The sequence below is a fragment of the Panicum hallii genome, chromosome 3 (assembly GCF_002211085.1).
Source record: "Panicum hallii strain FIL2 chromosome 3, PHallii_v3.1, whole genome shotgun sequence".
Classification (NCBI taxonomy): Eukaryota; Viridiplantae; Streptophyta; class Magnoliopsida; order Poales; family Poaceae; genus Panicum; species Panicum hallii.
In genome coordinates, this window is record NC_038044.1 from 13,030,229 (window position 1) to 13,051,741 (window position 21,513).

The 21,513-nt window shown below is 45.9% G+C and overlaps 2 protein-coding genes across 2 annotated transcripts; both read right to left on the reverse strand.

Annotated features, from left to right (window-relative positions):
• Positions 1-6,507: 6,507 nt before the first annotated feature.
• On the reverse strand, positions 6,508-8,210 carry LOC112885979 (WRKY transcription factor SUSIBA2-like). The gene is made up of 3 exons (XM_025951701.1): positions 7,580-8,210; positions 7,321-7,461; positions 6,508-7,115 (listed from the first exon to the last, which is right to left on the reverse strand). Exons 1-3 carry the CDS (start codon positions 7,897-7,899, stop codon positions 6,911-6,913), a joined length of 666 nt encoding a protein of 221 aa, XP_025807486.1. The 5' UTR covers positions 7,900-8,210; the 3' UTR covers positions 6,508-6,910.
• Positions 8,211-18,098: 9,888 nt separating this feature from the next.
• Positions 18,099-20,348, reverse strand: LOC112886153 (ras-related protein Rab7-like). Its single transcript, XM_025951954.1, has 7 exons — positions 20,167-20,348; positions 20,005-20,031; positions 19,681-19,780; positions 19,429-19,575; positions 18,981-19,061; positions 18,760-18,905; positions 18,099-18,498 (listed from the first exon to the last, which is right to left on the reverse strand). Exons 1-7 carry the CDS (start codon positions 20,220-20,222, stop codon positions 18,435-18,437), a joined length of 621 nt encoding a protein of 206 aa, XP_025807739.1. The 5' UTR covers positions 20,223-20,348; the 3' UTR covers positions 18,099-18,434.
• Positions 20,349-21,513: the final 1,165 nt, after the last annotated feature.

The following is a 21,513-nucleotide window of genomic DNA, read 5'->3' on the forward strand; positions in this document are numbered from 1 at the left end:
TTTGGCATCACTCAAAGCATACATTGCGGAGCGCCTAATGTGCCGCCGCAAATTGCCGGCTAAACGAACTTCAAAAATTGTGCACTTTTTGCATTAGAATCATCAAGACAAAATTATATTATTTTTTTAAGAATAACAAGGTTGACGTCGCGACTATATGTTATACGCACTACAAATTCCTCACATGGCGTCCGAAGGTTTTCTTAAACCGGGTGCAAGATTTGCATGCGAGACTCAATAAATATGTTAGGCATGCAGCAGGATCTAAAGGAGAGAGATAATTGACTTGCATGTGGGCATAAAAAATCCTGCCAATCAAAAAAAGGAGGATTTGACTTGCATGCGAATACGAGTAACAAAACAAAAGAAATAAAAAAGTTGTATTTCCAAAACCGAGCATCTCACTAAAAAATTGGAGTATACTTGGGCCGCGCAGTCCAAGAGCATCGGCCCAAATGTGATAGTGAAGATCATCGAAGTATGACCCAGCCCGTATGCATATTGTTTATTACACATTGCGTCACATTCAGCTACATAGAGGCCGTCATCATCAAATACATTACAAATACAGTGTTGATTAACGTGACAGACTGACAGTATCATCGTGATGCCGAGGTTAATTAATATACAAACTCAGCTGTTAGCTAGTTGTTGCACCATTGTCTTATTATTTCGCTGGAGCATCAAAGAAACCTTTAGTGGTAGTTCTAAACTTCTTTTTCTTTCTTTTTCACTACAAAAGGATAGATAAACTGTGATATGCAAGGACCACATACAGTAATCTGGTAAAAAAAAGCATCATATATAAACAAAATAACACACAGAACAAACTACACATGATACTCTGGGGAAAAAGAACACAGGCATGCATGTCATCATCCGCAATCGAGTCTATATAAAACGTAGCAAAACAACGATGCGGTGCAACTTGTGCCGTGCACGCGTACAGAAAGTGGAGATATTCTGGCGGGTCCACTGGAACCAGAAGGACACGGCGAGCGGCCGAATATGAAATTAAATTAAAGCAAGCAACCAACAATAGTTTCATTTCTTCGATGATCTCGTCTCATACTCCCCTGTGCACACAGTCAGTTTTGATCTATTATGAGATTTCTACCAGTATTCATGCAATCATACCGATTAGGAGAAACTAGCAAGATGTCCGCGCAAATAGCACGGTAGCTAGCATTTTTTATGTTGATATTTAGGTTTTATTACTTGAAGAAATATGCATATAGTTTCCTTTAGTCATGTTATAGAAATTGTTTTGTCTTAATGATCCAGACCGAAGGTGTCGGTACATACGGACAGGGTACCTCCTAGCTAGGGTGTCCAGACCCTTGGCGTCTCGCTGTCGCCTCACGGGAGAACGCGATGGTGTCATGTTCCGGCGTGTGCGCCAAGCGCAATCGTGGTGGACGCGCGCCACCACATGCTCGACCGCCTATCCTCCATCATCGCTAAGTAACTGCTTAACGGTCAAAAGGCCATTGTAGCCCACTACGAGGAGATCGGCATCTCTGCCGGCTTAGCCCGCCAGGAAGTCATCTGACAGACTGTCCACCCTAGTGGACACAGGGTTTTCCAAGCCTACCCCCTTTGTCCTCTGGGAGGCGGGGTGTACGGTCCGAACCTGGCAGCTGGGACCGTGGTCTCCGAACCTCCCCCCTGAGCTCATATAGGTCCGGTGCCCCCCATGTGCCCATGAGGGCAAGGCACTTGGGGATGGCTTCCACGGGCCCGGACCCCCCAGGGGGTCTGGCGTTGCCACGTGTGGGAGCCAGACCCCTATGGGCCTGTCTCTCCGGCTGGCCTCGGGGGCCCGGACCCCCTACACTACCGGAAAAAAATCTTTGCTGAGTGTTTTTTTCGGACACTCGACAAAGAGCTTCTTTGCCGAGTGCCGGTCTTTGCCGAGTGCCGCTTTTAGACACTCGGCAAAGAAGCTCTTTGCCGAGCGCCTTTTTTAAGACACTCGGCAAAGAGCTTCTTTGTCGAGCTTGCCGAGTGCCTTGTTTAGACACTCCGCAAAGAAGCTCTTTGCCGAGTGTCTTTTTTAGACACTCGGTAAAGATAATTTTCAAATCATATTTTGAAGTAGTAAATTAATTTAAATAAAAATATTTTCAACTACAAAGTTGTATAACTCATCAATATGCATAATTCTTATTTTGGAAATTTCTTCATTTGATAAAATAAATGTACATTTATTCACAAAATATATATATATCTCTCGTAGTTTATGAAACTATAAGAGAGATATATAAGATTTGTGAACAATATTAGAATTATCATGTCAGATGAAGAAATGATAAAACAACCAAAATAAACTTTGTAGATATTGAGAAGTTATAAGATTTTACAGTGGGCAACATTTTAATTTGAAGTCATTTTGTCAACAAAAACTACATCTGTATATAGAAAATTTAAAATTCGAATTTTGCAAATGACCTTGAATGGAAAAACCATCAAAATTAAAGTTGTAGATCTCAAAATGTTATGAAAGTTTGTAGTTGACAACTTTTTGATTTGAAATCATTGTGTCATATTAAAATACGTTTGAAGTTTTCAAATTTGAAATTCAAATTTTGTAAACGATCTCGGATGAAGAAACTACCAAAATAAAAGTTGTAGATATCGAAAAGTTATGCCACTTTGTAGTTAACAACTTTTCATTTGAATTTATTTACTATCTTAAAAAACAATTTACACTTGGTTAATTATAATATGTTGACACACTTGGTCCAATGGTGCAGTGGTAGAGTGAGTTATTTGTGTGCAGAAGGTCGTGAGTTCGAAACCTATCATTGACAACTTATGAAAAATTGCTGAAAAAATATGCAACCCATTAGATGGGTCACTAGCTGGCTGTGCATGCCTCCCCCAATAAATTTTTTTCCTGTTTCATTTTTTTGGATTTTTTCCGATTTACATTTTTCCGAGTGCAGCTCTTTGCCGAGTGTTTTTTTGGCACTCGGCAAAGACGTCTTTGCCGACGAAATCGCTGCCGAGTGACTTTTGCCGAGTGTTACACTCAGCAAAATCCGGTAGTGCTACTTCCTCCGGGAAGGGGTCCGGCGCCGCCACGTGCCACCAAGATGGCGACTTCTGGGTCGGCCCTGCCACGTGCCCATGGCAGAAGGCCCTCTGCGGGATACCACCCCAACAACCGCATTAAATGCGGGTAGGTGGGCTGCGCGCACCCAAATCAAAGCATGGTCTGCCCAATTGACACCACGGTAAGCCCGTCTGTTACCGAGACGGCGCGTCACTGTGCTCTGCGCGCGGGCAGACGGCGTGTAGTCCCATCACCGCGCCGTCTGTTACCGAGACGGCGCGTCACTGTGCTCTGCGCGCGGGCAGACGGCGTGTAGTCCCATCACGGCGCCGCGCACGTAAGTAATGATGGCTTGCTGCAGGTGAGCTGAGGCGTGCACTGTAACAGTGCGCGCGGAGGCGACGACGCGGCAGGGTCAGCGCAGCGTCTACGCCTGTCAGAGGGTCCTGACCCAACAGTGGCAGCACAGCTTCCACTGTTGGGTAACAATGACAGCGGTCACTGTGCAGACAAGGCTGCACGCAGCCATATCCTGACTGTAGATATGCACATCAACTTCTCGATCGAGAGGACTACGGAGAGGAGCTGGCGATGAAGATCTCCATATCTCTCATAGAACAGGCTCCTGTTGGCCGGACCCACCTGTCGGGGCCCCGCACAGTGTAAGCACCTCCCTTGGACTATAAAAGGAAGCGTGCACCCCTTAGAATACAAGCTCACAAGTTTACAAGCTTACAAGATCCAGACTTTTACAATCAATACAACACCCAAGTGGACGTAGGGTATTACACTCCGGCGGCCCGAACCACTCTAAAATCCTTGTGTCTTTCCTGCGTTCATCCGCTCACCGATCAAGCGCTCCTAAGTCTTCTCCAAACCCATCCTTAACTAGGATTAGGCAGGTGCATTCCGCCACCCGGCTGGAGATTCCCTCCGACAGAAGGTATCACCTACGTTTTCTTCACTATAATATTTTGTGCTTCATTCTTTTGGTAACATGGATCACGAGAAAAAGGAAACACTTTATGTAGAAATATTTTTTTAAAACCTAATACAAAGACTTTAAAAAATTTTAGCATGAGTATAATTTTTGTTGTTAGCTGCCTATGTACATTTTTGTTTGAGAGTACTTGTTATGTGATAAATTCCTTAGACTATTAAAAGAAGATCTAAATGAGTATCGATCAGGGATAATATTCTTAATTTAATTTTGAGTTTGAAATAGTACTTTAATGTGCATAAGTTACATCATCTTTAGTTTTTTATCATATCCAAATCTCTATTTTTCTTAAGGTTGCTATATTCCACCATAAATCATGCGTCCGGGTTAACAAATTCACCGCCGGAGTTAACAAATTCTCCTTTATCTTAGTGTAGTCTGACATGCAGCGGTATCATCTTGAAATTGGATCGTTGTATCTAGAGCAAAACAGAACCTGTTTTTGTCCTTATTCTTCATTGAAGGACTGCACAGGTGAACTTTCCCATATTGGTCATAGGCAGCTTTCTCGCACCTTGGATGCTTGGGAACAATGCACATGGATCTCCACTGTGTGTGTGCGTGCTCCTCAATTAAGGAAGCTAAAAATATACTCGCGAAAAAGGAAGCTAAAATTTATTTTAGTTCCATGTTCTTTTTGTGAGTGAAGAGAAAACTTAATTAGTTGATCAAACACTTCAGAAAGCGATTATACTATCCAAGCAATTAAGAGCAATTTATTATTTTTAACACTTTGAAAAGCGATCGTGACATATTACACTATGGTTTAGCAGCTTCACCGTCTAAGCTAGCTCATTTGCGATACTGTTCTCAACACTAATTTTGGAAGCATTCTTGTGACACATAGCTACTTGGATGGTGAATAACAGAATAAGCATGACAGTTGTTTGCTTCCAGAATTATTTCATAGCGGATGGACACCATAAAGTCGAGATCAAGAATCTTGTAGGCTGAAAGTAGTACTTTATCTGTGTGATCCCTAATCATAACGACAATACCAGCTTTACGATTTTGCATGGAGATAGCTTTATGAATATTGATTTTGATCCATCCAAGGAGGCTTCCACAACAGCAATCTCCTCTCATGTCTAGGCCATCAGGTGCAGTTGACGTTCGTTCTTCTCTCCTGTCATATTATACCTAAATTTTGTTAGACGGAACAATCAAAGGATTTTAATGGACCGCCAATAGTTAGCCTAAAGCTTAATATTTCCTAATTGGATAATTGGATTATAGTACGGAGTATATTCATGTATAATGACAATATAAGCCTTTTGCATCTATTTTTCTTTTTAGATTCCTAATTTAGCTATACTTATAATTCCTAATCGGCGTGGACTCTTCAGGTTAATATAGGTCGCTAGGTCTTCATAAAATCTAACAATGCAAATTCTTCTTTTTAAAATTAAAGTGGGAATTTCTAGACCCTTTTAGCGAACGTGATGGCTTCTTTAACACTCACTTATTAATTTTTTTAGAACGGAACACAATCAAAGAATTTTAATGGACTGCCAATAGTTAGCCTACAGCCTAGTGCTTTTTAAATTGACTAATTGGATATTGCAGTACAGAGTATATTCATGTATAATGACAACATAAGAGTTGCTATAGCTGCCTGTCTACCTCTCCCTTATTTGGGTTGTTGTTACCCTAGGCTAGATCGGCTAACAGCTTCCTTCTTCCAATTAGCTTCCTTCTTCCTTATTTTTAATGGATGTTGCTGCTGTTTTTTCTCGCAATTTAACTCATGGCTCCATGCCTTGTAATCGTAGTAGCTAGGGATTCCAGAATCCATCCAACCTTACCTTTATAAATGGAGTCGCCACCGTGTCCTGCATGGAGCTTTGAGCGCATAAAAGAATAAAAGATGGCGTAGCAGCGTGCAAGCTGATGAGGAATTTTTGAGATGCCGGCCGGCAGACTTCTCAGTTCCCATCTCATCTACTCCATAGCATACACATCGAGAGAGAGAAAGAAATATAAAAAGACAATTTCTGTCAGGCTGATGAATTACTTATTTTTAAATTTATAATCTAGCTATATTTATAATTTGTGTTTGGCGAGGACTCTTCAGAGTAATATAGGTCATTAGATCTTCATAAAATTCAATGGTGTAAATCCTTCTCTTTTTTACAAAATCATATTTGATATGGACTCTTGAGTTAGTTTAGATGGTTAGATCTTTATAAAATTATATGGTGGAAATTCTTCTCTTTTTCAGATAAACGTAGAAATTTCTAAACCCTCTCGGCGAACGTGGTGGGTTCTTTAAACACTACCTTATTAAATTAATATAATAGATTCATCATCGCGTGACTTTTATACGAGCGTTGCTTGGTTTGCACACATCTTCCGCATATAGTAGTAGTAGTCTCACCACTTGCATCACAACAAGCACAGCTAGATTAAATAAAAGATAAAAAAGGAACGAAATTGGTAGAGATCAGGATCGATGAACAACGGACAAAACCTCTGTACATCTTATTGCACGGTCAAGGCAGCAGTATATAAATGCTACATTTCCCAGACTGATCAGCTCAACTGATGCTCGTGGGAACAAGTGATGTGCGGAAAAACCTCCTGAGCCAGCACGAGCAGCAGCCGCACACTATTCATTCGATCGCAACAGCCAGCGGCCGCCGAAAAGGACGGGGGAAAAGAGGACGAGCGCTAGATCCCAAACGATCCACCTCGAGAAACCGACCCGGCCAGATCATGATCACCTATATGTCCTACTACTATACCGATCGACTAGCTATCTGGCCGCCGGCTTACTTGGACGTACGCGCGGCGGCGTTCCGCCGTGCTGGCCGCCCGACCGGTGGCGCGGTGGATCGATCGGCCGGCCGGGACTAGTTGAGGGAGCCCGGCGGCGGCTGCGTGCCGGCGACGAAGAAGCGTCCGGAGGCGGCGTCCTGGCTGGCGTAGTACACCGTGCTGGGGCTCACGTGGTTGTGCGTGCCCTCGTACGTGGTCACCACGTAGCTGGGGTCGTCCTTGTCCCGCTCCACCCGCTTCTTCACGTTGCACCCTTCCGTCGAGCACCGGTAGTAGTTCCTGCGCGCGCACGGATCGTCAGTGTCGTCGTGTCGACGAGACGATGATGGCTAGAGCCAGATAGTGATGAAATGTACTACTAGTATCTAGTAGTAATTGCGATGAGTTGATCCTTCATTTCTTGACTGACTGATTTGATCGGTTTGTCGTGCGCGTGTGATCGATGATCAGGATGAGCGACAATTCCTTTTGCCGATTGGCTTACCTTGGGTTGGGGCTGTTCTTGACGGACTTCTTGCCGTACTTCCTCCACTTGTAGCCGTCGTCCAGGATCTCGACCTCCGACCTCGTCCGGAACGCGATCCGCTCCGTCCGCGGCTGCTCCGGCACCGCCTCCGCCGCGCTCCTGAAATGCCCAATCGAAGGCGAGGCCGGCCGGTTCAGAATTCAGGCCAATGATGATGATGTGCTGAAGAAAAAAAAAACTCAGGCAGAGCTGCCAAGTGACGCACGCCACCACTCACCTGGCGGCATGTGCGGCCGCACTGATCGCGCTGCCAGCAGCCGGCGCGACGGGGGGCGGCGCGCCGTCGGCGAACACGCCTGGCGCGGCCGCCGCCCCCGCGCCGTCATCGAAGAGGAACTCGGAGATGTCGAACTGGTCCGCGAGCGACGGCAGCGGCGCGGGCGCGGGCGCGGGCGCGGCGCCGAGCGCGGCGGAGAAGCTGGACGCGGAGCTGGAGGTGGAGCTGCCTCCGTGGGAGAAGTACGAGGACATGGAGGCGGCGTCGCCCGCCGGCGCCGGGTGGTGGTACAGCACTGGGCGCGCGCCGACTGCCGCCATGACCGGCCGGACCACCGCCGCGGAGCTTCGTATTTATAGCAGTAGCGGCCCGAGCTCGGAGGGTCGGCGAGCTGCCGGTGTGCATGGGGAGCGAGGGATGCCGACGGCGGGTGGATTTGTAGTTGTAGCAGGAGGTGGCGGGGATGTGTGTGTGATTTGGGGGGATCCGGTCGGCTTCCCGGTGAGCTTCCTGGGCGGGGAGAAGGTTCGGAGCTGCTGCGGGGGTCGCCGCGCGCCGCCGCTTGCCCCCGCCCGGCGTGCCACTTATAGCAGGGGCGGAAATGTCCGCGGGGGCACGACCCGAGCGGTCGTCGCCACGTAGTGCAGTTGCCTTTCAAAGGGGGTCGCGTGGAGGAGGGGCGGTCCGGTCCGCCCGATTCAAGCCGTTTTCAATTCCTTTTGCTGCTGCTGGGATCACGGACTGCGGTGGAACAGGTCGGTCATTGGTGAGACCATGGATACATGAATTGCACCATGTGCCTGTGCCCGGTGGATGTAATTTTTGCGCACTAGGGTTTAATAACCCGTGTGCCTGAAAAAAATTAGCAGTATTTTGAAAAAAAAAATATTGATAATAAAGCTTCATGAAATGGCTACAATTTAGAGCTTAGAGGTGACTAATATAATATATTGAGCGAGTATTCTCACGATATTTGTGTGTGTTTGGTCTGAGGAACGAAGTGGCCCATCACCCTATCATTCCTCACATTTTCATTTGTTTTGGGGAATGAAATAGATTGTGCACCAACATATCATCCCTAGATTCTCATAGGCCCATCCCAACCTAATGTGACGACTCTATGATGGATCATTCCATTCTATATGAGATGGTTTGCTAAAGTTTGCAAAGGCAAGCACCCACACACACCCCGAACCAGGCGCTCCTGTGCCCACAAGAAAACCGCCGCGACCGCTCGCCGTCCTCCGGCGCCGGACGGCCCTACAAACACAAGTATACAATCCTTTGAGCGAAGCTCAACGTCCAAAACGACGTGCTTTTCGTACGTGTCAAGGTCGCTGTTCGGACTGCGTATTAAACTCGGACGCACGCCGTCGCCTTCATCGACCTCAGAAAATTGTATACTTAATTAACAGACAAACCAAGCTAAGCCAAAACGTGCAGCGTGAAGACGGATCTCCCGCAAAGCTAGCGCGATCTAGAAGCCATGGGCTCCTCCTCGTCGGATTCTGCGCAGCTTCCTGGGGTAAAATTATTCGCCGGGGGCTCATGCGTGCGTTGCGTCGCCGGCCGATCCATCTCCCGAGCGAAGCTGTGGCGCCCCCGTCCCTGTCGCCGCCGAATCCGCCCTGTGGCTGGCGCGAGCAGCCGATACTCCTGCCAGGACTCCAGCTTCCCTTTTTTACGTGACCTCACTCGGAGTGGACGACGATGATGCATCGATGGATCCCGATGGCTCCGGGGATGATGCATCGATGGATCCGTCTCCGGGGATCGACATGCGAGCGGCTCGCCGCCGCGCTCACCATCCCCGGAGCCATCGGAGCTCGCCGGGTGCAGATGCATGTGTCGCCGTCGCTGGCAGGTGGTCGTGTCGTGTCAGGGCCTCGGGGCCTAGCTCGCAGAACGCACACGTGACACATCGATCGCTTGCCATCGCGATGTCCGTCCACCCAGAAGACGAAGCGAGCCCTTTGTTAAAAAGGCCAGGGCCGGTTGCGAGGCGGCGGACGCAACTGATCTGGTGGAGGGATCTCGGGGGTGCGCGGGGGCAGTGAACCTGCTGCGAGTGAGACGAAAGCAGCACACGACCTCCGGAGAAGCGAACAGAGCAGTGGCAATCAGAGTTAGGTCGTTTTCTCTGTTCTTTTCTGGTGGATCCGAATTTATTTATTTCCGCGTGCTTATCGCAATCAGACGGCGGTGCCGACGAGCTCTCAGAGGGTTTGTGCAATGTAAACTTTACCTTTTTCGCCCATGCAATCGTCACGTCATGCCCGTGAGATTAGTCCTATATGCAGATCTTATTATTTTCTGTGATTACAAGAGAACACATGTGCACTAAAAGGGAGGGTATATGATGAAATTGACTTGGTAAGTGTGTAGCCATACTCTGATGACTTCACTATTGCACCGACATATGCTTTAGGGATGTGAATTAGGTCTTCAGTTTCTGCCGGTCATCTTTAGTTCAATTTTAGTACTAGTTTTCTAAAACTCTACATATTTTCAAAAAGTATTACTAAAAATAATTAAACTAAAAAGAATCGATTGAGACTTAGGCCTCGTTTGGTATGGGCAGCTCCGCTCCCTCTAGCGCATCACTTTGCATCGCCGTAGCGGCACTGTTCATCGGATCCGTTTTTCTCTCTCCCATCCTTTCTTTCTCACTGACACAGCCGGAGCCAGTTTTTCTTGCTTCTCCAACTCTAGCGTGCTATAGTGAGCCGGAGCCGGCGAGAGCCCAGCCAAAGAGGCCCTTAAGACCGGTTCGGGATAACTATTCCAGCTTCAGATTCATTTATCTTGTGTAAATCGTTGCGCTATAGTATGAGACTATTATGCAAGCTCAGATTAAAATGAACTAGAAGTTGAGTTGGATTTTTTTTTCTCCTTCATCGTCGGCTTTAACTTTACTAACAAAGTCGTTTTGGGAGAACCCATACCAAATGACCCCTTAATTAATCAATCCTCATCCTTAATATGCTTCCCTAGCTGATAAGTTAAAAGCACACTTCGAGAGAGCGAGGGAAAGTATGCTTTTGCTAGTTTGCATGTTTACATTGACAAAGCTTTACGACGAAAAGTATGCTTACGTATGTGTGACAACCAACATCTTTCGCACCTCTCATATCCTAAGTATACTCCACAAGGCGTCTAACACAAGTTCCTCCGTTTCCCTTTTACCCAAGTGAGCGAGCGATAGCAACGGCGAAAGAGCTGAGTACTGCCACTGTGGAACGCTGATACAGGCACACCAGTACGCCACTTGCCACCAACCGCTGCCACTCTTTCCTGATCTCAGAAGCTTCCGCCCGCGCTCGCGCCACCCGAATTTAAACCCAGGTTGGCCGGCGACAGCGGCCCGCGCGATTCGGCCCGATCCGGACGCCGTCTCCTCTGTCTTCTTGGAAGCCTCCCCGCGGAACGCGCCGAGAGAGCTGCGCGCGCACGGCCGGCGCACGTACGCCGAGGCAGGACCGGCGGCGGGGGGTGCGTGCGGTTGTCTCACTAGCTGGGTCGGCGGAGCGGCGCGGGGGGGGGGGGGGGGTCGCGCCGTCGGCCTTCGTCCCTTTCCGGTGCGTTGATAGGTTTCTGGCCATTTTCGGGCGAACGGCGCCGCCCTCGCTTTCGATCGCGGCGCCCGTGGCAGCGGATGGGTGGGCCGCAGCTGGGCATCCACGGCGCCAAGTTGCCCCCACGCGCGCGATTGCTCCGCTCCCGGTCGTCGGAACCTGCCAGGAACGCGGCCGGACCCGGCCGGCTGTCAGCGGCCGCAGGGCCGGCGCACGTCAGCCTGGTCACGTACGCTACCCTGCTCTCGACCTCTCGTCTGTTCGTTCAATCAGGGAGGAGAAAACTGCTGCTGGGTGCTGGGAAACAGACGCAGTTCGCTCGGAAATAGTGGCTCCGCTACGGAAAAAAATTGGCTACAGCGCGCTGCAAACGCAACGCGCTGCCGCCCCTCACTCCTTTTCTTGCAGGCCCACGTGACAGCAATTCGGGAAGGACGCGCTCGGCTGGGTCGGCTCGCGCTTTCTCCTCGGCCGGCTCCGCCCTCACGTAGGTACGCGACGTATTGGATCTGATTTCCTTGCCGGGCAAAGGTCGATCTCTTTACGTGATATTGCTTGCCTTATTGCGATCTGGTACTATGATTTACAGGCGCCGCCGCCGCCGCCGATCAGGTGCCCACCTCCTCTCCTCCGCTCTGCCGTGCCACGCATCTTCTACTCTGCCGTATCAAGCCTTCTCTTCTCTGTTTGTTCATCAAGCCTTCTCTCCTCTGTCTGTTCCAGGGCAGCCGTCTGGCGCCGTGTCACCGTGATTCACGCAACAACCATGGAGGGAAGAGGGTACGAGGAGACGTCGGGACAGGAGGACATGGCAAGACAGATCCCACTCTCTCTTGCGCACGAGGAATCCACAAGCGTTAGGGACTGTGTAACCGATGAGTAGCAGACAACACAGGTAGAATTGTGTTCTATGATCGTGTGTTACATGTGTTTTATGGTCATACGTTACTTGTGTTGTAATTATTATCGATCCGCCTGACCATATTTTTACAATAGATTGTTGATAAAGATGGACCAGATGTGATTGTTCCTAAAGTTGGAATATCTTTTGTGTTGGAGACCGATGCTTATGAGATGTACAACAGCTATGCTGGTACGGTTGGGTTCAACATCAGAAAGAGCGATTTAAAGTGTCGAGCAGATAAAACTATATATTCCAGAGTTATAGTTTGTAGCAGCGGAGGACATGCAGAAGCGGGTTCATCAAATGCCACTACGAGGACAGGCTGCAAAGCTCTTATTAAATTTGAGGTCAGCAGAGAGGGGATTTATACAGTGCAAAAGGTTGAACTGAGGTCCCAACGACATGTTATAGATGCAGATAAATAACTCATTGCTCAAATACGGGAAGCTGGGATGAGGCCAACACAAGTTTATAAGTTCATGAAGCAGTATTACGGTGGGGCCGACAAAGTTCCCTTCTTACGGATGGATTGCAATAATGAGATTGGTCGCGAGCGGAATAAGAATCTAGAATCCAATGATGCACAAACATTGTTGGAATACTTGAAGAACAAGCAGATAGAGGATCCTGCATTTTTTTATGCCATGGAAATTGATAAGCAAGATGGAAGGATAGCTAATTTTTTTTGGGTTGATGGTCAGTCTATCATGGATTACGCATGCTTTGGCGATGCAGTGTCGTTTGACACCACATTTCAGACAAATAAGTTTGTTTGACACCACATTTCAGACAAATAAGTTTGAGATGCCTTTTGCTCCACTCCTTGGAACCAACCATCATAAGCAAACAATAATATTTAGAGCTGCATTGTTGTGTAATGAGACTATTGAATCATTTGTTTGGCTGTTTCAAATATTTTTGACAGCAATATCAGGCAAACATCGAAGCACAACTTTCACTGACCAAGATGCAGCCATGGCAGAAGCAATTGCTTATGTATTCCCGAATACAAGTCATCGTCTTTATTTGTGGCATATTTATCTTAATGCAGCTAAACATCTTGGTCATGTAATTCATAAGCATCCTGAGTTTCTATATGCTTTTAAAAGATGTGTCTATGAAGATAGATCAGAGGGGTATTTCATAAGGAAGTGGAATGAATTGTTGACTAAATATGGCTTAGAAGAGAACTCGTAGTTGCTAAATCTATATGATTTGAGAAGAAAGTGGGCTGCTGTCTATCATACCTCTTTTACAGCTGATATGACCACAACGCAAAGGAGTGAAGGTATGAATAATGTCTTTAAGAAAAAATTTCGTAGGAAACTCGTATTTCGGAACTCCTTGTTGAATGTGATAAAGTTTCCGCTTCTCTACGTGAAAATGAGTTGGATGAAGATTTTTAATTATTTATAAAGATCCCAGTTAATTATGTCCCAAATTTACCTTTGTTGAAGTCTGCTACTGAATCATATACTAAGAGAATGTATACAGAGTTCGAGATAGAATTTAAAAAAACAGCACGGGTATTCCTGCAAATTGTTACAGATTGAGGGGACAATGTCCACATTCGTGGTTACATATATGCATTCAGATTATGGAGCAACAATTGTATTCAACATTGCAGATATGACCATTATATGCTCTTGCAGAAAGTTTGAATCCATAGGTATGTACTCTAATTCTAAAATAGAATTTCGATTGTAATATATATTGCTGACCAGTATCTTCCATATCTTATAGGTATATTGTGCAAGCATGCGTTTAAAGTATTCAATATGAATGATGTTTTTATTTTACCATCTCAGTATATAGACAAAATATGCAAAAAAGAGCATTATGTTGAGAAGAAAGGAAGGGAGAATTTAAGCTTGAAAGCACGTGCTGCACGTATATCTCAAATGGCAACATCTGTTGCATTGAAGTGTTCAGCATCTGAACCACTTCTTGATGATTTGGAGAAGTTATTAGAAAAGTGGGAAGTGGAGGCTGATCAATCACTAAACAAGATGCGAGGAAATGAAGTTCCTTTAATTAATTCAAATGATCACGTTACGGATATAGAAAATAGTATAATACCGTTACGGATATAGTAAAAGGCCCCAAAACTAAACGAGCAAAGAATGTAGTGGAAAAGAAGATAAGGAAGAAAAAGAAAAGTTGTGAAGAGAAAGGTACTTATTTTATTGTTGCATGTACTGAATTTTTTATTACCAACTCGTATTTTTTAATTGTTTTGAAATATATTTCAGATGTTGCTGAAGAAGAAATGAGGAACACTGGAGACAATAGTGGTGTTAATGCGGCAGTACCAAATGATTCCAGTAATATCTTGATCAACTTTCCGACCACTGCGCCTAATTTGATGCAAGGAGGATATACAAGTCTTTTGCTTGGTATTGATCAAAATGCTATAGCTGCACGGAAATTAAATTTGATATAGGAGCAAATGATACAACATTTGAAGAACAGGGCAGCTTAGTCATTGATAGTGTGACAGTCATGTTACTGAAATTTGTTTGTTCTTTCATATTGTATCACAATTTATTTGATGAACAATTTATTTGTCCAGCTACGCAATTTATTTGAGAGAAATTGCTAGACCATTGCTATCGCTAGTACATTGCTATTCAGATATCTTGTGCAGTGCTTCGCTGGTCAGGCATGGGAGGAATTGCTAGTCTTTTTTTTTGCGAAACGGGAGGAATTGCTAGTCTACTTACCAGGTCCTTGTCAAATATTCTGGAGCCCATTCTAATCACTGTTTCAGGTACTATTCAAATATTGTGTCATATGGACCCGTCTTTTGTCAGCCTTCTTTTATTACAGAACGCGCAGCCTTTTCAATCGGCTCCACTCCCAGCCGAGGAGAAAGCGCGAGCGGCGAGCCGACCCAGCCGAGCGCGTCCTTCCCGAATTGCTGTCACGTGAGCCTGGCAAGGAAAGGCGTGAGGGGCGGCAGCGCGCTGCGTTTGCAGCGCGCTGTAGCCAATTTTTTTCCCTCCACTACAGACTGCTCGTGAGCATGGGTGTTTGGATGGGAAGGGGTAAAATTTAGCCCTATCACTTTGGATGTTCGGATGTTAATTAGAAGAAAACTAAACATTAGCTAATTATAAAACTAATTGCATAAGTCTATGGATAATCCGCAAGATGAATCTATTAAGTAATTAATTCACCATCAGCATATGTTTATTGTAGCACCATATTATCAAATTATGGACTAATTAGATTTAATAGATTCATCTCGCGAATTAGTCTAGGGGTTATACAATTAATTGCATTATTAGTCAATGTTTAGTACTTCTTATTAGTATTCTGATGTGATAGAGCTAAAATTTAACTCTAATGGAACGAAACACCCCCTACCACAGCCAGCAATAAAGGCAGCCATGTCACGCCGGTAGAAGAATTGACAAGCTGTTTATCAAGCCACTATTTCACCTCGGCGGTCACCTGCTACCAGCAAAGATAGGTACGGTTCACTTATGCTGCATCTTCTGCGGTCTGCACCTACTACCAGCAAGGTAGGCACGTCTTGATTTGAACGGGCAAATATAGCATCAAGTTGTACGACACGCCCGATTTAAAAATAAAAGAAGTGGTACTACATGCATCATCCACTGAAAGCAACAAACTCTGCTGAACCTAACCTGCTCCTCTATTAGTTCAAGGCACTCTTCGTTTCCTGCTATCTAAACTTTAGACCCATCACATCAAAGAGAATCTTGTTATTTAGAAGTATTAAATAAAATCTGTTTATAAAACTTTTTGCACAGCTAGGTGCTAATTCGCGAGACAAATTTAATGAGCCTAATTAATCCATAATTTGCCACAGTGATGCTACAGTAATTATTCGCTAATCATAGACTAATATACCTCATTAAATTCGTCTCGCGAATTAGCACTAGGGTTCTGCAATTAGTTTTGTAATTAGACTTTATTTAATACTTCTAAATGATAAGATTCTTTTTGATGTGACCCATCTAAAGTTTAGATACCCGGAAACGAACACACCCTAAGTAAAGAACAAAGACGGAGGGTCTTTGAGAATGACCAAAAGCTGGTGCTCTACCATGCTTGCAGCTTCTTTCATGGTGACTTATATGGTGGGTCTAGAAGGGCTCAGTGACCGTCCACAATATTTTAAAACCTTTTGAGAAATCGCCGGTTAACTAGAGTCTCTTTTTGTTCCTATCTGGAGCCTGTTTGTTTGGATAATCAAGCACGTGCCGTTAAAGAAGGGACCGCGAAACTCTTTTAACGTAGGATAATTGTATGATTGCTGCCCCTTTGTTTGGTACATTCTGATGACGAAACCAGCAATTCGGCATCGTACATCTCCCTCTCAACCCTTTTTTTTACATGCATGCATCCTGTAATATAAAGCATGAGAGGTTGTAACCCAGACGGAATCCATCCCTTTCTCTTGCACCACAAATAGTAGGGCGATCGTATTCCCCGTCGAGCTACAGCCGATACGGGTGAGAGTGATGTAAATTATGCATCCTTTTGCATTTCACTAACCGACAAGCTAAGTCTTTAACTAATTTAATTAACTTCCAATTTGCTCCAAAGATTTTGCAAGAAAAAAATCTGGGCGTCAAATCGTTTAATAATTGTGGATACTAAGCTGGTGGTATAAAATGTTTTTGTCGGAGTTTTAAAAATGTACTCCCTCCGTTCTAAAATTAGATCATTTTGGCATTTTTAGATTTATAGAATTTACTATATATCTAGATATAATATATGTCTAGATGTATCGTAAAATTTATAAACCTACAAAAGCTAAAACAACCTATATTTTGGAACAAAGGGAGTAAATATCTTGTTCCTGCTATGACACGAAAATGATAAAAATAGAGTCAATTTTTATCTAAAAAATTCGATGCAAGTTCAATAGCCATCTTGTATGTGACATGCAGCACATGATGATCATAGTTATACCGTGGAATTACAACATTAAGTACTTTTGACGGTTGGGATAAAATCGAAGGAAACTAATTCGCCATTCTCACATACGCAATTAACTTTAATAACCATTTCTTTTGATTACCAAGGGCTCATTCGGTTACTCTGCAATGAGTCCCTGGATCGATTTTCGGTTGGAATGGTTCATTATTTTGTATAATCTTGATAAGGTGGGATGGTTTCTAGGTGCAATCCTAACAAAAAGAACGGACCTAAAAAAAGAGAGCTCCCTTGCATGCGCATGTGTTCAACTTATATAGTCGGTTCTGAAAATTCGAAACAAAGAACAATATATGCTCAATCCTGTGTGCTTCAGTCGTAGTATTCAGCGCCCTCCCAATTGAATATCAGAACCACCAGACGCCGCGCGCGCACACGTCAGTGTAAAACCATGCCGCGCTCTTCCCTCGTCAGCGAGCTGAATCGCTGGTGGTGCCCGGTGCGTGGCGAGGGCCGGCTGACTCCGGTGAGGGGCCGGGATCGGAGCCCTTTCCGGAGGGCATGCGGGACGGCGACGACCCGACGTCGCGTCTGGAGGTTTGACCCCGCCGACCCTTTTCCGAACCTTCCCGCCGGCAGCTCGGCAGGGTCCTGGAACGCGGGGGGTCAAGCCAAGCGAGCCTCTCCGGCTCTGCCTTTTTCGCCCCCCGTCGCGGCCGAACCCGACGGCCAGGGCAGATGGCAGCTGCACCTGCACCTGCACCGCCGCAGCAGTGGTAAAGGGCTCCGACTGACTGGCTGACACACGCCGGCAGAGCCACGGCGTCGCTGTCGCCACGTCGTGGGCAAAGCTCCTGCCGCGTGGCTTCCCAACCAGCCACACACCGGCAGGTTTCAGGATTGCCGTACAGTACAGTACAGTACAGTGAGTGCGTTCTGACCGCACAGTGTGGTGGTCTATCAATGGGTCAAAACCAAATCTCCAACAGGTTCATGCTTGAACGCTTCATGCTGCAGCTCTGAACTTTCTGAACCATCGCAATTCGCAAGAACCATGGTCTGCCAGTGCCAGGTAACGCACACTCTGACAGAACAGTGTAGAGGAGATGAATTGAACATTTCCAGGGCGGAAAATAGAAGTAGCCGCGCATTTCCAGGGTGTATCTGCAGCAACATGTTTGAAAAGCTACGGTTACAATTTACACCTGAAGAGTTTGACTGGTACGCGTCTTTTGCCAGAAGGATCTTCTGCAAGGGTGTGGTTTTTATTGTCTTATTGGAGAGCAGACGCAAGCAGACAACTTGCAAACACCCCCACCCATACGTATCAGACAATAACACAGCCCCTAACGCTGTAACTACAATTAACGATGTCTATATAAGCTTGTTAAACAGCTTACAGCTGCTAGGTATGTGAGCTTATTGTATACAGTAACTGCCTGGTAGTGCCACGAAATGGCTACCTCTAGCACGCACATCCGGTTGTCTGTTCAGTATCCGTGACTTGTTCTGCAACTGTCTTCAAGTAGCTGGGGCAGAGAAGGAACATATGCACATGATTAGAACAGCAAATTAATCTGAGAGCTGCCAGAATCTGGCAACCTGCACTAGTGGAGGATGACCTGAATCCTCCTCCTACATCTTTGCAAGTAACTTTTGCTCCTTTGTAGTAAAATGCATCCTTTCTAAAAATAACTTCAAATTGAAAATAAGCCTCCTGAGCTTACAGAAAACAACATGGGTTGAAGTATGAAGTATTCGAACAAGAAACTTAAGATGCTTTTACTTACATGTCTTGGTCATGCTCATGCGCCAAAGCGAGCTTGGCGACGCATAGAAAAGCAGTGTCAACATTGTGGTCCTCTTTTGCAGAGGTTTCAAAATACGGGATATCGCCCTTGGACGCACACCATTCCCTTGCTTTCTTCTCAGAAACCTGTGGGAAGGCCACGAAGCGATTGCAGAGCATTTCAAATTTGTATCGGAAAGTTTGCACGTCCAGGAAACTAACCATTCTTTTGTTTCCACCATCCAAATCAATCTTGTTCCCAACCAAAATGAACGGGAAATGTTTAGGATCTGACGGGCTTGCCTGAAATGGAAAATGGTGAACCCTTCAGTTAGAGTACTCCGATCGATGCAATCAACAATAGTCATAAGCAGACAAGTAGATTGATGGAAAAGTTTTAGCAGGCTTATTTGCATCTGCTTCTGGACATAAAAACATGAAACCCATACAAACTAAAATGAACTGGTTATACTTAATTACAGATGATTTGGCAATCATCTGACGCTTTGTTTCGACAGCAAAGGGATCACTTTATAAGTAACTGCAGTCTGATCACAGTGCAGCTACTTATAAAGTGGTGCTTTGCCATCGAAATCAAACTGCTAATTTTGTCTGCTATCTTCCGAGTGTCTGACGACGAAAAGGACAGTACGAGACAAGAGTGATTTACTTGATTGAGGAACTCATCATGCCAGGTACTGAGTGTACTGAAGCTTCTCTTGACATTGACATCATAAACCAGCACGCAGCAATCTGCGCCCCGGTAGAACGCTACGCCAAGGCTCTGGAACCTCTCCTGCCCTGCCGTGTCCCATATCTGCATCAGAGCAACACACGATGACGACAGCCGCATGGCCGGCTCGTTTCCTCTTACCAGCGGTGCGACGTGCGTGAGTCCAAATTGGCACAAGAGGAGGATCACCTGCAAGGTGACGAGCTTATCTTCAATGAGCACCTCCTTGGTGAGGAAATCAGCGCCGATCGTCGCCTTGTACTGCTGGCTAAACTTCTTGTTCACATATCTAATCGTTGTCAAGCAAACCTAAGTACTTCAAAGGTTCGAACACCGTGAAGTTAAGGCACGCCGACAAAAGCCCAATACTTTACCAGTATGCCACGCAGCCACACAACACTTGTTTCCGATTCATGAGTGGAGCAGACTAAACAAACCCACTAAATAGATCATAGATGAAGCAAATAAAGCAGCTCTCAAATCTCATCAACGTTACCGAAAGCTGAAGGATACTGGTTCATCAGTGACGTCTTGCCCACCCTGCACTCGCCAAACCAATCCGTGTCAAGGCAACGGTAAGCAGTATGCACGCCCAAACCGGGCACCAGAAACAGAAGAAGAAAAAATGGAATGGCGAGAAGCGAAGATGAAACGGCGACCCATGGACGCACTGACCCGCTGTCGCCGAGGACGATGACCTTGAGCAGCGTCCGCCTCCGCCACGACTCCATGGGCGGGCGGGCGGGCGAGCGAGCCTGCGGCGACGGATGCGGTGGGCGATCGCTCCTTCGCTAGCCTCCACTTCTTCCCTCACCTATCTTGTATCACGAGGTGCACGGGAAGCGAGGGGAAGAAAAGGAAGAAGAGCGTTGGGAAAGATGTGGGCGCGAGCGAGATTTGATCTGGGGTTCTGCCGGTGCCGGCCCCCCTCGCGCGGCCGCGTGATGCCTGGATGTGGACGGCCGTGATCGAGAGGAGCCAGATCGGCTGCAGTACTGCAGCCTGCGGTGCGCAACTCAGATGGGCTTGTACACTTAGCTGGTTATGTTTTGCACCTACGGCCCACGTTCTGGCCCAATATTTTTCTCATCGAGAGCTCCGTTATAAGAGCCACCGCCAGTACCGATGGAGGGAAAAAGCAGCGGGAAAGCAGTAGATTGGAGGGAAAACACACTCCAACACAGTATCGTTCGCGGTTGAGACGGCAAGAAGAACGGATTTTGAAAGCAAAGAGCGATTCATCTGCTTCAAGGGAAGATGGTGAGGATGTGAATGGAGACACTTACAGACCCTACACGTGAGTAAGATTTTTCTATTTTCTTTGTCATACCATCAGGTTCTCTGAGGCGTCATTCTCTCTGCTAGATAATATAATAATAGTCTCTGGCAGCAAGATTTTCAGTAATTTTTGATTCAGCTGTGTACTACGCAAGATGATTGTGCTACTTGCTTTGTTTATTTGGCCGTGCCGGACGCCTGGACCTGCTAGCTTACTGCATGCTTCTTGTATTTGGTTGAGCAGAGCAGCTTACTTTGAACTTGTCATCTACTATTTCAAAAATTCAAGTTATAATTGGTACTATTTTTCTATATTTACTAGTTAGTAAAGCGTCGCTTCGCGTTACGCCTTTACGCTTAAAAGTTAAAAAGGGGTCGCTCGCCTTAACTCGACTTATCACCTTAATAATTATGATTTTCTTGTATAAGCATTGATAAAAGTAGTAATGAATTTCAAGGAGAAAGTATTACCCTCTTTAGTTCCTCATGTTGGCATGAAATTTACAAATCCAGAAGAGGGTTGGAAGTTTTGGCTAGCCTACACTGGGCAGAGTGGTTTTGAAGTTAGGAAGCAATATGCAAACAAAAGTAAGATTGATGGAAAGGTAACATCATGTAGATTTGTTTGTGCCAAGAAAGGTCATAGAGGGAAGGACAAGAGGAGTGATCAAGTGAAATGTCCCCGAGCTTAAACAAGAACAGACTGTGAAGTGCGTATGTGTCTTGTAAATGATAAAGAGACAG